Below are 14,545 nucleotides of genomic sequence, written 5' to 3'. Positions count from 1 at the left end.
GTGTTCATGATATATTGATACGATAGGATATGGAAAGGATATCTATATCTAATATATTTAAATGTTGGAATTCTATGTGATTCTTAACAAAAACCGTTTTCATTTTCTAGTTTTCCGAAAAGTTTTCAGACGACCTTTCCAGAAGATGGCATTCAGTGACGATTTACACGTATCGAGAAATAACTTCAACAAGTTTGTCGACTAATACATTTAAATCAGTGATATAAGACTCCGATTTGAGCAAGAGACTTTAACAAATATCCTCGAAATGTTGTAAGCATTCCCAGGTACATGTGGCGTTTTATAGTTACTGTAACTGGTATAAAAATGCCGACAGTTGTTTTAATATTATTTTGAATATTTTAAAATTATATTATTTTGGTACAGATGGCGAATTTTAACAAATAAGCAGCGGATGAATCTGCTTACCAAATCATTATAGAATCAATAAATGAGAACCAAAGTACAGAACCTTTGGGAATGCTGATATAATCCGGCTTATCATGCGTATTGCTGGAGTGACTATTTTCATCACGGAATTTCGTTGATTCAATAGCCACACAATCTGTCAATTTAGAGAGCGTGCCAACAGGAAGCTTCAGATGAAATCTATCACCAATCGATATTCTCTTTCTCCTCCTTCTTTCCCTTGTTCCCATCATTCTTCCTCCCTTTTCCCGTTGTTTGGTTCGATTGTACCGGTAACGATTTATACTTAGCTCCAAAATTGTACAACGTCTCTGCCGCCGATACAATTTGTATACATCACATCGTACGAATCATGCTTTCCTCAGAACACCTGCCAGAATTCAGCACGTGCACAGTAACACACCTGTCAAACTTGTCCAATATCCATCACGTGTTTCTCAGCAGAAACGTAGGCGTGTTACATACGTCTCTGTTCTCAACAAAGCGCACTATATGTAATATTAACTCGTGAATAACATGGCTGAGCATAAAACCACGGAAAAATGGATTTCTAATGCGGTATCACTTTCCGTCCCTCCATCCGTCTGTCCCATTTTGCTTTCAGTACAACAACGGAGGTGGGGCCATCAATCGTGCCCCCGATATTCCATATCCAAATCTATCGGATCTACAGTGGTGATAAGGACCGTGAAAGTCCGATCATTTTTGGCAAGAGGCTCAGAATATCAACGTCCATGAAGGAGACGTATAACTCTAAAAACGGAAATTTCTTCAGAGTACGTAGATAGAGGGAACTAGGGTCATAATCACTTGATAATATTTTCAAATACATCGCAATTAGGATATTAGGAACTACAGAGAAAAGAACAGGAGTATGTTATAAGTTTACATGCATGTAACGATGAAAAGATGATGATATCGAACTGCTGATACCCGGTATGAACGCAAAAAAAAAAACACAGTAACACAATAACAAGTATGGCTGCGAGAAAGCAGATAAGAAGATTTGAAAATTGTATTGTGAAGACGTGTACATGCAAAATAAACCGAAACGTGTACTGAGTGAAATAACATCAGCCATAAAAAGTACTGGGAATAATAACCAAAAGGATTGGAAGGGGACAAATATAAGTTGAAGAGAGGCGTTATTGGGTGTCTGGAGGGAAAAAATTGACATGGGAGTATTTATTAAAATAATCATTATTTCAACAAGGACAAATGTAAATATGATTTTTTAAAAATGCATCCATAAATCTTGCGTAAGCGTGTGATGATATTAGACTCTCGTGCCAATTCTTTAAATTCCAGGATATAAACTCATGTAAATATTTGGATGTAATTGAAATCTAGAAGGAATATCAGCATATAATTTAGATAGATACTACGACAAATCCACTTATTAAGCTTTCCGTTTTGCCATCAGTAGTTCTTGTTAATTTCATGCCAGACTTTTGCCGAGAAAAATGATATGACGGCAGGTTAGAACCATCTCGCTCTCACGCACAGAGCCTGAGGCGAGGGCGTGATCTCGCTCCCTCACCTCCCGTCATCACCCCTCGCCATTGTGATTTTACCCGACGTTGGTCAAAAGCATCCTTGGGGAAATTGTCGAAATTTCAGCTGACGCATTTTTTGGTGAAGGGACTCAGTGTTGTATAACCGGTGGGTATCGGGTTCATGGAGCCATGGTGAGGTGCGGAAGGGAAAGGGGTGGGGAAGGGAAAGGGGTGGGGTGGGGTGGGGGGCAAATAGGTGATATATAGCAAATTCTTTGAAATCCTTCTTCTGTTGGAATGTCAGTTTCTGTCCAAATTTGGTCTGGATCATCACTGAGCGGGAGACATATAAATATTTTTATTAACTCCCTGAGAACATAGGGTTGATGGCTGCGAAACAAAACCAGATGAGCGATATTTAATATTTTTGTCATTATTATTTTAAAGAGTTATCGTTCTGGCCTAGAAATCTCCACTCTAAGTTTTTATCATGGCACACAGAGTTACTCTATAAACAAATAATAAGTACCATTTTACATGTAGCGGTTCTTTCTATTTTGTAACAGGTGCCCCTTTGATAGAGCGTGAAGTTTACTGTGTTTTCTTTTATTATAATAGCTTACCAATGTCAACATAACGGAAATGTGGCTAATTTGATTCTTAATGTTACTACTTAGCGTGACTTTTTACCCAAATACACTAGAAATATACTCAGATGCAAATCGAATTCGCAAAAATATCTTCATTATGTGACAAAACGTGAACATTGAGCCTAATCGGTATTATCCTTTAGAAGCGACCTCCAGGAACGAACTCTCTTTTGAAAGTTACAACTATATCTGGTCCGCTTTGTCAGTTTGTCAGAACCATTTTCTGCCCAGAGGCTTGAGGTGTTTGTCTTTCTGCTATCTTTTCCATTATTTGTTCCCGCCTTATCACGTTTCTTCCATGTTGATTTTTTTTATTTCTATTTGAGCATCAGGTCAACGTACTAGATATCAGAGAGACCTAGCCGTACAAGTATGATATGTTAACGCCGCTGTCGTACTAATTGTCACCGGTGAGACAAAATTCCTGTCATTAGTATCTTCAAGGCACATAACTCTGACACAGGCCTTGAAATCCTTACACAAAACCACATTTTAGTGTAGCGTCCGTCTTTTATTTTTACCTACATCCATCCTCACACAAGTAAACGAACTGCACTTTTTTAATATCTCTCATGGCGCCTCTACAGTATACAAATACAGCATAACCTAGTCTAAAATTAACTCTCTCCATTGGTCTGAGAAACTGACAATTCATTCAAGTTCCTCAATACACGTAAGTGGTGGTTTAATGTGTAGTTTCTCTAAGTAATGTGTATTTCGAAAATATAATTAATATACATTAGTACCCACAACATATATGAAATGATACACATCCTATGCACGTAGTATTATACCATGGTTACCGAGTACTGATGTATATAAATACAGAGCTGCAACGTAAACTAAAATGTTTATTTGAATGTACGTTACAAGACGAATTAGTTTTTGTTAGTAGAAATAGGAAGGGGAATTCATGCAATTTCGTAAATATCGAAACTTCGAGTAAACAAAGGAAGGACATTTTTATCCAATGTAGTTAAGTATGTGACAACAGAAAATTGAAGTTCTGTATTGAAAATTACTTTTTAAAAAAGCCTTACTGATTACATGTTCATAGTATGTCTCCTATTAAGTATTTTGGAAAAAAGAAACGCCTTTTACAATTACCGATTTCACCACTGAACTTTAAAAAATTCCAATAACATTTTATATACTTAGAGTTACTTACAGTTAATTTCCAGTACAGGAATTCATTGTTCCTCTTCATCGGACACGATACCTGATTCTAGGGTGAGTCTGTCACTGTTCCAAGATTTAAGGATATTCATTTCTCGGTCATGTACACCGTTGACAATCTTGCAGGTTTCCATCATATCGCTTTGCAGGTGATATGAGACTGTTTTTATTCCTATAAAAAGACCATACTGAATTAAATATTTTATTTTTCATTGGACATGAAGCAAAAACCTACTGAAATCGTCTTATTTGATTTACATTGAATTATTTTTTATCAACTTTTACATACACTTTAGATCGATACTGCTACCATCGTTCTTATCCCTTAGATGGAACTCTCTACACTTGAGGTGCGTTTAGTCGACGGGCACGCATGGCGTAAGAATGGCTGCCGGTCCAATTGCAGAAAGAAATCAAGGTTTGTAACGTAGTATACATTTCCAGTCAATAGTTTGATTTCAGAATATTTTAGTCACTGCCATCTTCTATTATTCACCTAGCATGTAGGGCAGAACGAGTTATGTTCTTGATATAAATTAGTTGCAAGCCATTTATGTTGTATCACCATCAACTTTTGATTTGTTTTGATCCGTATATTTTGAAACGTTTTCAAGACGATTGTGTAAGTTTGTGCCATAAAATCATTAAAATCACAGTGAAATGTGTGTAGTTTTTAAAAATATTTCTTCGAACTATCATTCTTATGATTATTTTCTTTCGAAATCAACTTATCAAATTGTAAAATGAAATCAACTGCGTGTCATACTCATGAAAGCTTTATGTGTGTTGGTACGTCATGTATTCATTGTTGGCTGTGATATGACAGATGGAGAGCGTCCTAGAGCTTGAAAGGCTCTACCTTGGTGATCGAGACAACACTGTCTTCCAAACGGTTCATTCAGTTGCATTACAAACAAACAAAAAAATTTTTGCAATACTCAGTTTTTCCTGGTAGAATGATTACTGGTTTTCTTTTGTTCGTACAGTTCTCTTGTGTTTTTGCATTGGTCAGACAATTTGGTGCCATAGGTCCTGAGTTCAAAGCCCATATTGGCACATGTCAAAAAATGTCTTTCTTCATCAATTTTTTGTTACCCTGTTCAAGTATCCATTAATTAACACAATGCATCATATACAGAAATGTGTATTGATCCGGTCTGTGGTTGCAGATTTGAATTTGTTTTCAAAATTGTACCCACATTTAATATTGTTTATATATATATATAAACAATGTTATTGACTTGATATAGATGAACAACACAACTTCATCCTTTTAAAAAGTGAGGAAAATAAATGACTCGAGCATGTGTCAGCGTTCAAATGATATTGTAAAAAGAAATATTGCACATTATATATTGTATATACATTTAATTTGCATTCTTGCATTTTCAATTATGCACCAACACAAGCAAGGATTAAAGAACTTGAGTAGAAATAATGTTGACTTTGCAGTCTGTTCCTGGAAATTGAAGACAAATTATGCTTTTATATGTTTCTTTAAAGTTTGATTTGGTTTATTTAAAACAAATAACTTATATGTTACCAATGTGAGTAGGTGCATACAAGGAATCATTGCACATAATAAAATAAATATCTGATAATATACTGCGAACAACCTTTAGTAATTAAGTGGTTAACCTTTAGTAATTTAGTGATTAGCCTGTAGTAATTTAGTGGTTAACCTGTAGTAATTAAGTGGTTAACCTTTAGTAATTTAGTGATTAGCCTGTAGTAATTTAGTGGTTAACCTGTAGTAATTAAGTGGTTAACCTTTAGTAATTTAGTAGTTAGCCTTTAGTAATTTAATAATTCAGTGGTCCAGGAGTGAAGACAATACTGCAAATCCATTCTATATCAAGGTCTACTCTATCTTGTAGAGCTGGTTACCAACATGTTAATTTAGTAATATTAATGTACATTTATAAAAAAAATCTCTGAGAGGAGGAAGACTGCTTAGAATTTGATCTAATAATTTTGTTTGTCTTTTCAGATGCGACAGTTTATGTCGGTGGTCTGGATGAAAAGGTCCTGGAAGCTATTCTGTGGGAGTTGTTCCTTCAGGCTGGTCCTGTTGGTAAGTTGAAAAAAAATTTTCTGTACTTGTTATTTACACATTTATTTATGTCTGTACTGTTAATATTTTTGTGGGTTTTGGAGGTTTTCTTTTGTTATTAAAGCTGTAGATTATATATTAAAGCTAAGTGTGTAGAACAGCTAATTATGAAAATTTGCTGGAGCCAGTTTCTAAATTACAAATGTTTACGTGCCAAAATTTAGAAAAATTATATTGATTGATTTTTGTGAGAGTTTAATTCGTTGTTTTAATTGTTAAAGAAAAAAAGCCACATTATTTCAGTCTTAGTAAAACATTATCATGACTATGATTTTCAGTGAATGTACATATGCCAAAGGATCGTGTCACCCAGAGTCACCAAGGTTATGGGTTTGTTGAGTTTATGGGAGAAGATGACGCAGATTATGCCATAAAAATAATGAATATGATCAAGCTATATGGTAAACCAATACGAGTCAACAAGGTAACGTATATTTCAGTATAAAAATTTTTCCTACAGTTTCATAATTAAGGGATAATTTAAGTTCAATAATGTAATTTTATTTCTTTATTGCAAATTTTGGATGTTTTATTGACAGATTTCATTTTTGCATTAATAGCAATGTGAATGCAATTGTGTGATATCCTTGTATTCATACTGATATGTAACTTATGACCATTACTGTCCAGTTTCATTAAGAATTTAAATACCTTTTAAATTTTCAATACCTAGGCATTTAACTGACTCTGTTAGTGCTTCACATGATACTTGAAACGAATGTTCAGGAAAGTATTGTCATGTCATGCATGTCTAATATTGAACAGGTGCAAACTTCTACCAGACCTTCTAGTTCTTGAATTTTGTAACAAGCGTGGATAAGCTGAGTACACTGTTTTGTGCACTGCTATATAGTATTCTTGCTTACCCTTTCACAGGCCTCTGCTCATCAGAAGAACTTGGATGTAGGTGCCAATATTTTTATAGGAAACTTAGACCCGGAGGTGGACGAGAAGTTGCTGTATGATACATTCAGTGCATTTGGTGTTATATTACAAACACCTAAGGTAAACAATCAAAAATGTGATGTGAATTACCTCCCCTTGTGATGATTTCCTTATCTTGTTACATATAAGTATTTGTGTCGGCCTCAAGAAGCATGATATTTTTAATTCAGCAAAAATAGAAATTCAAGAGGTTATTAGCTGGTTTTATGGAAGACAGGGTAGGGCAAGTTAGCTTGATTACATTCTAAGATAAAAGATATAGCTCTATGTAAAATAGCATCCACTGCAAAAGACATCAATTTATTGAACAGTTAAGAGATGTTATAGACAAAGATATTGAGCTATGGCTGCCTATCCTGATCTAAAGACAGTGTTAACGAAGAATGATTTCAATGTCTTGTATAATTCCTGAGTTATGACACATTATCATGCCCAGTTAATCAATTACGAGATATCATACTGTACATAAACAATTTCACTACACTTACTTTGACTCTTAGACTGATGATTTTCAGAGGGAAGGATAGGTATAAAAATAATCCAATATTCAGAAATAGGAATAATTTTAATTCAAAATCAGTGTAGATTTGTAGGTCACAGGAAATTGATAGAAACATGATACTGTAGATATATGGGAGTTAGCTTGAACAGAGGTTACACAACAAGTAATTGTTAAAACATGTGATTTCTTTCACTCCAGTTTGTTATTTTTCAAAAGTATGAAATATATTAGCTTTAACTTTTGAAAAATATCGATCAAGGGAGAAAGAAATAGCATAAGCATGTACAACAATCTCAGGTCTGTGTGGCCTGTTTCTACCACAATGATAAGGTATACCTAGAATAAAGTAACTGTACAGCTGGGATGTGAAGAAATCAAGGTCATTTATCACTAGTGATATATGTTACATTTATCCAACTGTCACCATCTTTATAAAATTGTCTCAGAGTAGAATAACGCAACACATTGTGGTAGAAAATTAATTTACACACTTAATATAGTGAACTTTTTCTGTCAATGATTTCATGTCTGAAATTACTGTTCAATAGAATTAAGAAATAGAAATAAGTGTTAATGTTCTAGCTAGTGCTATATCAATGATGACATGCAATAAGCCAATCCACTGATTTTGAGTCAGAACTTCTATGCTGACCCCTTTATAGTAGACTATGTACACTAAAAAGAATTGCTCAGTAACTGCTGTGTTTTAGAATATCTTTTCAAACAAAATGTCTCGTTATCAATGTCTCCATCATATATGCATACTCTTTATCAGATAATGAGAGACCCGGACACCGGTAATTCCAAAGGTTATGCTTTCATCAATTTTGCCTCATTTGAGGCATCAGATGCAGCGATAGAAGCTATGAATGGCCAATACCTGTGTAATAGAGCTATTTCCATATCATATGCCTTTAAAAAAGATGCCAAGGGTGAACGACATGGGTCGGTGGCAGGTAAGTAACATATTTGTTAGGTAGTGCTAGCTATTGTTTCATATATCAAATTTTCCTTCAAAGTCAATGCTCAGTCTGATTTAAAACAGCAGGCACTTTCTTTTATGTCTGACGTAAGATCAGATGTATGATGTTATCATGTGAGTGGGCAGCTGTACACACATGATGTCCTTTTGCCACTTGAATAGTTTTCAACACACCAATTTCAAACTTCATAGGGAGGTTCATTACCACGAAAGCTGGGACAAGTTCAATCACTGTGATTTTTTTTACTGTAATATTCAGAGTTATGGCCCCTTATTCAGTATACAAAAGTGCATGATATTGCGAGTAGATCAAACTTCATAGGAGGGTTCTTCATCATGATCTCTCAGACAAGTTTGATTGCCATATTTATCAATTGTCATTCGTGGCGGTTATGGCACTTTGTACAATCATGAAAACTGACTGCTCAATGTCTCAATTTGTTTTCAACAGATCAACTTCAAACTTCATAGGAAGGTTCATTACCATTATAGTTAGGACAAGTTGGATAACTGCAACTTTTGTCCAGTAATTCACAAAGTTATAGCCCAATATTTCCATTACCTTAACAGTCTCCACTCTATATCTCTAGGTGTTTCTCAGATATGATTCTAACTTCATGTGGTGGTTCATTTCCACCATAGCTCGGACAAATTTAATAACAAAAAATTATTTGCCTGTTATGTATTTAGTAATTGCATTTGTAAAATTGATGGAACAATAACTTGAGTATTTTCACCAATTATCGTGGAATGTTATCGCTATTGACACTCAGTGGTTTACTCCAGTTTCCTCCACCATTACACAGCTGATACTGTCAGTAAATGACCGTTATGTGTTGATCAGACATTAAACATCACTTTCTTTCACTTCCTTGTTGCAAAATGTTCATTTGGCCTTTATCACAGGCATACCTAATTTCTACAACTTATCGTGTTAACAAATATTGAGTTATTTCCCCTTATCAGTTACAGCTTATTTCATGATCTGAGCAAAAGCTGTACAAGCAGACACATGCTTGTCAAATTGTTGTTCTATATAAAATAAAAATATGTATTGTTCAGAGATTTTTTAAGTAGTTTCCAGTTTTTCAAGTTATATGTTTTGTTGAGAAGTAAGAGTTAAATTAACTACTAATATTAATTTTTGATTGACATCCACACCAAATTTTTCAGAACAGATAAGTGCTAGAGCCACCAAATTTTAGTAAATACTTGATCTTACAATGAATATCTGAAATCAGAACAATGATCTAGAAATTTGATGAATTTCAAGAATATGAATTATCTAATTATGAAAAATCATAGGCTAGAAAATTTGTTATTTGGCTCATTTATGTTGTGGAGCAGGAGTTAGTTGTTACCTATTAAGGAGTGGCAGAGATGGCATTGTAAACATTTTAGTTATTCAATAATGTTATAAAGTTACATCAAAGCAAAATCACCTCAGCACATGGTTACCATGGTGACATTAGTTTATACCTGGTAGTTGATAGGACTTTTTGAATTATCAAACCCAACCAAAAAAGTTTTGGTTTAGCTTGGTGTTAAGCTTTATTTCCTTGAACTGTTGAACCAAACTTGTATTGTACTTATATCAATGTATGCCTATCCCAAGACACAGTTCAGATTCTGAATTTTACCAACACTTTACAGCTTATTCTTCTTCATTTATTGTAAAATGTTTAAGTTTTACATAGACTGTAAAATCACTTCAATTTCACAAATACTTTAGTTTGTGGCCTTAACTCTTCTTACATTTTTCGCAAATACATTATTTTGCAAATGATGATCTAGAAATTACTTTAAATTCTCAAATGATGAGCTATTATAGACATGGACTCTGCAAGACTTACATATTGGTAACCGAGTCAAAATTAATACCATCCAGAATACCATTCACACAAATACTTGCAAGGATTTAAAATCATGATTGACTCTCCTTGCATATAAACACAAAAATAAATCTCACATAAAATGTAAGTGATTAAGTAACTTGATGTAGAGCTTGATTTTTCTCCAAGTACAGTTTAAATGTTGTCATAACCAACCTTTAAAAAGCCTGTGTCACAGTATGTATGGCCATCCCAACTCACACGTCAGGTTCTGAATTTTACCTTCATTTCATCATTATGGAACTTTGGTAATTGATTGTGCAATAAAAACATAATAAAACCAAAAATGATCGAAACATGTTTGTGTTTTCCTGATCTAATGAAGAAGCGCTCTCATGGGAAACATACTTATGTCAAATTCTTGAGGGTTTTGATGATCAAACCAGAATTTCTTTTCATGATTTCTATAACTGAAGAGATTCCATCATTTTATTACATCAAAATAACAGCAGCAAGACATAAGCTGCATGAATTTCTGGTTGATATTTCACTTTCTAGATTGTCACTTTTATTGGGTTGATAATTAAAAACCAAAGTAAGGTTTGATGGATTTAATATAATGAAACTTCACCTGGAATTAGTTAGAAAGGACAGTTTCACCTTCTAGAGGGCACTTTATTTATGTCGTTTAATTTCTTTCAGAGCGTCTCCTAGCACAGCAGAATCCACTCTCACTGACAGACAGGCCTCATCAGCTGTTTGCTGATGCCCCTCCCCCTCCACAGCAACCACCAGCTCCAGCTCCGCCCTCTTCTATAGCCCCACCCCCTCCTCCTCCCTCACCAATGGGATTAAATACTGGCCCAAACCAAGGTAAGTAGAATTATGATAATTGTTTACTGTATGCTTTCAGATTACCCTTCGCCAATAGGACAGAAATAGAAAGTAGATATAGATTAACGTTAAATACAAAATGTATGGTTTTCATGCGTCTTAAAGTTAGTTGAATGGTTAATGAAAATGCAGAGTTTCAATACAATGACAACAAAATTTGGATTATTATTGTATGTATACAGTACATATAATGATCTAGGTCTTAGTTTAGAATCCTATCATTTTTATACGCCCGTCGAAACACAGACGTATTATGGTATGGCGCTATCCGTCCGTCCGGCGTCCGTCGTAAACTTTTATTTGTCCGGAGATCTCCTCCTACATTTTTCAGCCAATCTTTATGCAACTTGGTAGGCTTAATCACCATATGAAGTTGTGTTTTCCTGAATGGGGTTTTGATTAGACAATTTGAATAAGAGTTATGCCCCTTTGTCTATTTCACTATAGAAATCTTGTCTGAATATTTACTCTAACCAATGTTAATTTCATACTGGAACTTATCTTGGCATGTGAATGCACCATGGTGAAACTTTGACCTCTATCAAAGAAAAGCCTTGTCCTACACCATTTGATACTGAAACATGGGTGCACCATGGTGAGACGGTGTGTCGTGTACCAAAAGTAGGTCACTGTGACCTTGCCTTCGACCTTTGACTTCCATCAAAGTACACCAGGTGGAGCACTGTAATTCTTGAATTATCTTCTTTGTTTTAGATATTCACGGGCGTATTTTGTTCCGCTTTGCGGTACTCTTGTTTTTATTAATACAGTTTACAAATAATCATACATTGATGGATTAAATTTTCCAACTTGGTGGTAAATACCTTAAAACATGTTTTAAAGATGTAAAGGGTTGATTGTATCACTAATTGTTCTGTTCCTCAGCAAAAATAATTCTGATAGATCCAGTGTCTGGATTTTCTATCCAGTTCAGGAGTTCCTAAATCCGTAATACTAGTCAGATTGATTTGTAAATTGTTGCATGTCTAACCAAATTGATATTAACATCTGTTCATATAACTGAAAGCTGCCTAATATGTGGTACAATAGATATGAAACAAAATGCTGATTTGGCACAAAACCAGTTACGCTCTGTAGTCTAGTAACTGGTGTTATCTTAATTCCCAAGGTCCTTGTGTTTTATTTTTCAAGAACTTTTGAGTTTGATATATCCCCAAGTAGTAAGCAGTATCACCAGTTGTCTTGGAGATCTATATAGATCAGAAGATGATTCTCAATTTATATACACACAGGTATGGGTTCTTCTGTTGGCATGATGCCACCACCTGTGCCACCACCAAACTCCAGTCAACAGCAGATGCCAATGCCACCACCACCCATGCCACCCATGGGGATGCCACCCTTCCCTCCACCAGGAATGCCACCTCCACCAGGTATGTTCTAACAAGGAGATAAAGTTGCTGAAATGGGGCATATTAATGGTTGTGAACATGTGAAATAGATTTATTAACAAAGGTCTGTTGGTCAATACAACACACATCTTTTGAAGAGTGATGATTTAAGTTACGAGATTTTTATATGATGTGTAACAATGATGTGAGTGTATGATTCCACTTATCTTACAAAAAACTAATGTAATAAGAGAAAACTGTTCAGTTTGTTTCCCTATTGGACGAGACTGTAGATTTACTGATTTCATATTGATACTTGATTAAACAATGTTTGTTTTGATAGGTGTGATGGCCCAATACGGTCAAGGACAACCTCCTCCTCCAACCTCACAAACCTCAACCAGTCAAGCACAAACAAGCAGCTCGGGTAAGTATTCCCTTCCAATGAATCATTCAACATATTCACAAAGCCTAGCTAGCCAATAAGTGACTTGGTTAAGTATTCCTTAGCAAACTCCCACACAACATTACCACAAACCCCATTCTGTCTACAAGTTATAACTAGCTTTGGTGAGTACTGTGTTTCCAACCAACCCTATCATCCAACTGAGTCATTAACCCCAACCTGCCAACAAGTCACAAGTGACTTGGTTAAGTATTCCTTAGCAAACCCCAAGCAAGCCCCCACACAACATCCTCATAATCCCCTAACCTGCCAACAAGCCACACAAGTGATCTGGTCAAGCATTCTTTAGCAAACCCCCACACAATATCCTCATAAACCCTAACCTGCCAACAAGCCACAAGTGACTTGGTTAAGTATTCCTTAGCTAATCCCAACACAACATCCTCATAAAGAGAAAATGTTTCCTACCAACCTCCAACCCAACATCAACACAAAACCAAACCTGTTATCAAACCAGAAGTAGCTTGATTAAGTATTCCCTGTCTCCTCTTCCAATACCATTTCGAATCCGAACCTTTCAACAACCTACTTATGTGGTCAAACAATATTAGGACTATTCCTTGGATGAGTTCCAGTCTCTAGGTGAAAGTTACCATTAACTTTATCAAACAACGATACTATACAGTATATACAGAAAAATATATCATGATCTTGGTTATGCTAGGACTGATAATTCGTGAATTATTATTATATTCTCTCTGTCCATTTCAGCGAATCAGCCACCACGTATGCCTCCTGGCATGCCCCCACCCCCAGGGATGCAACACATGGGGATGCCGCCCCATCCTGGAATGAGACCCCCACCCCCAGGGTGGAGAGGTCCCCCACCAAGGGGACCAGGTGGGCCACCATTTGGTAGGTGAAAGACTCGTAGCTTTCTGTAATAAATTCTGAGTATGTCTCATTGTAAAAATCTTAAATAATGTTTTCATTGGACATGTTTCTTAAAACGTATAACTGCTTTGCTGCAATTCTATAATATAATATGGTTTCTGATTTATATCTGTTTTTTTGTAAATTTTCTAGAATGGTAACAATTCTTTAAAGGATATTGTATTCTTCTTAATGATAATATTTTTTTTCCTTTTATCAGGCCGACCTCCTCATCCAGGGATGAGAGGACCACCCCCGAGTGGACCACGTGGTCCAATGAGAGGACCCCCACCCAGAGGCCCTCGACCTCCCTTCCAGGGGCGACCCCCACCGCCCCCAATGTACTGAAGCATGACTATGTGTTACCTAGAGGAATGTTACAACTAAAACACCTTGGGAAGAATCTCGAGTTAACATGTGATAGACAACAGATTTCCCAACTAATTCATTACTGGGTATTCTCTGGATTCACAGGCAGATGAAATCAAACTCAACAGACAGTCAGTTGCCATCAGTACATCCACTCCATGGGAGTTGTTGAGAAAGTGCCTCTAGGCTTTATTGGTGTTTTTCTCATATTCATGATGTTTTATTGGTTAAGCATGGATCAAGAAGCAAGAGTATTAGGTCGTTATTGTCTATCAATATATTGATGTTTTTTCTTGAGGATGGTGATTTCCTGCGTGATAATCACAAAGAGAACTTGAGATCAGACTTAAGTCTTTCATTCATACTGGGTAAATATTCATCTGTTGATAGTTTGAAAGAGTTATGACAGAATGCGATTCTTTTTAAATATTTTCTAATCTGAACTTATCCTGGCTACTGATCATTG

The 14,545-nt window shown here is 35.6% G+C and overlaps 1 protein-coding gene across 1 annotated transcript; it reads left to right on the top strand.

Moving 5' to 3' along the window:
* The first annotated feature begins 4,122 nt into the window (after positions 1–4,122).
* On the top strand, positions 4,123–14,135 carry LOC132557581 (splicing factor 3B subunit 4-like). The gene is made up of 10 exons (XM_060222089.1): positions 4,123–4,169; positions 5,742–5,825; positions 6,143–6,288; positions 6,741–6,869; positions 8,087–8,267; positions 10,828–10,998; positions 12,273–12,413; positions 12,715–12,798; positions 13,549–13,692; positions 13,931–14,135. Exons 1-10 carry the CDS (start codon positions 4,136–4,138, stop codon positions 14,056–14,058), a joined length of 1,242 nt encoding a protein of 413 aa, XP_060078072.1. The 5' UTR covers positions 4,123–4,135; the 3' UTR covers positions 14,059–14,135.
* The last annotated feature ends 410 nt before the right edge of the window (positions 14,136–14,545 follow it).

This window comes from Ylistrum balloti, unplaced genomic scaffold, assembly GCF_031769215.1.
Source record: "Ylistrum balloti isolate Yb309-2 unplaced genomic scaffold, AGI_CSIRO_Ybal_v1 Utg369656, whole genome shotgun sequence".
Classification (NCBI taxonomy): Eukaryota; Metazoa; Mollusca; class Bivalvia; order Pectinida; family Pectinidae; genus Ylistrum; species Ylistrum balloti.
The sequence above is the reverse complement of the archived record's forward strand: the minus strand, read 5'-3'. Positions and strand labels throughout refer to the sequence as shown.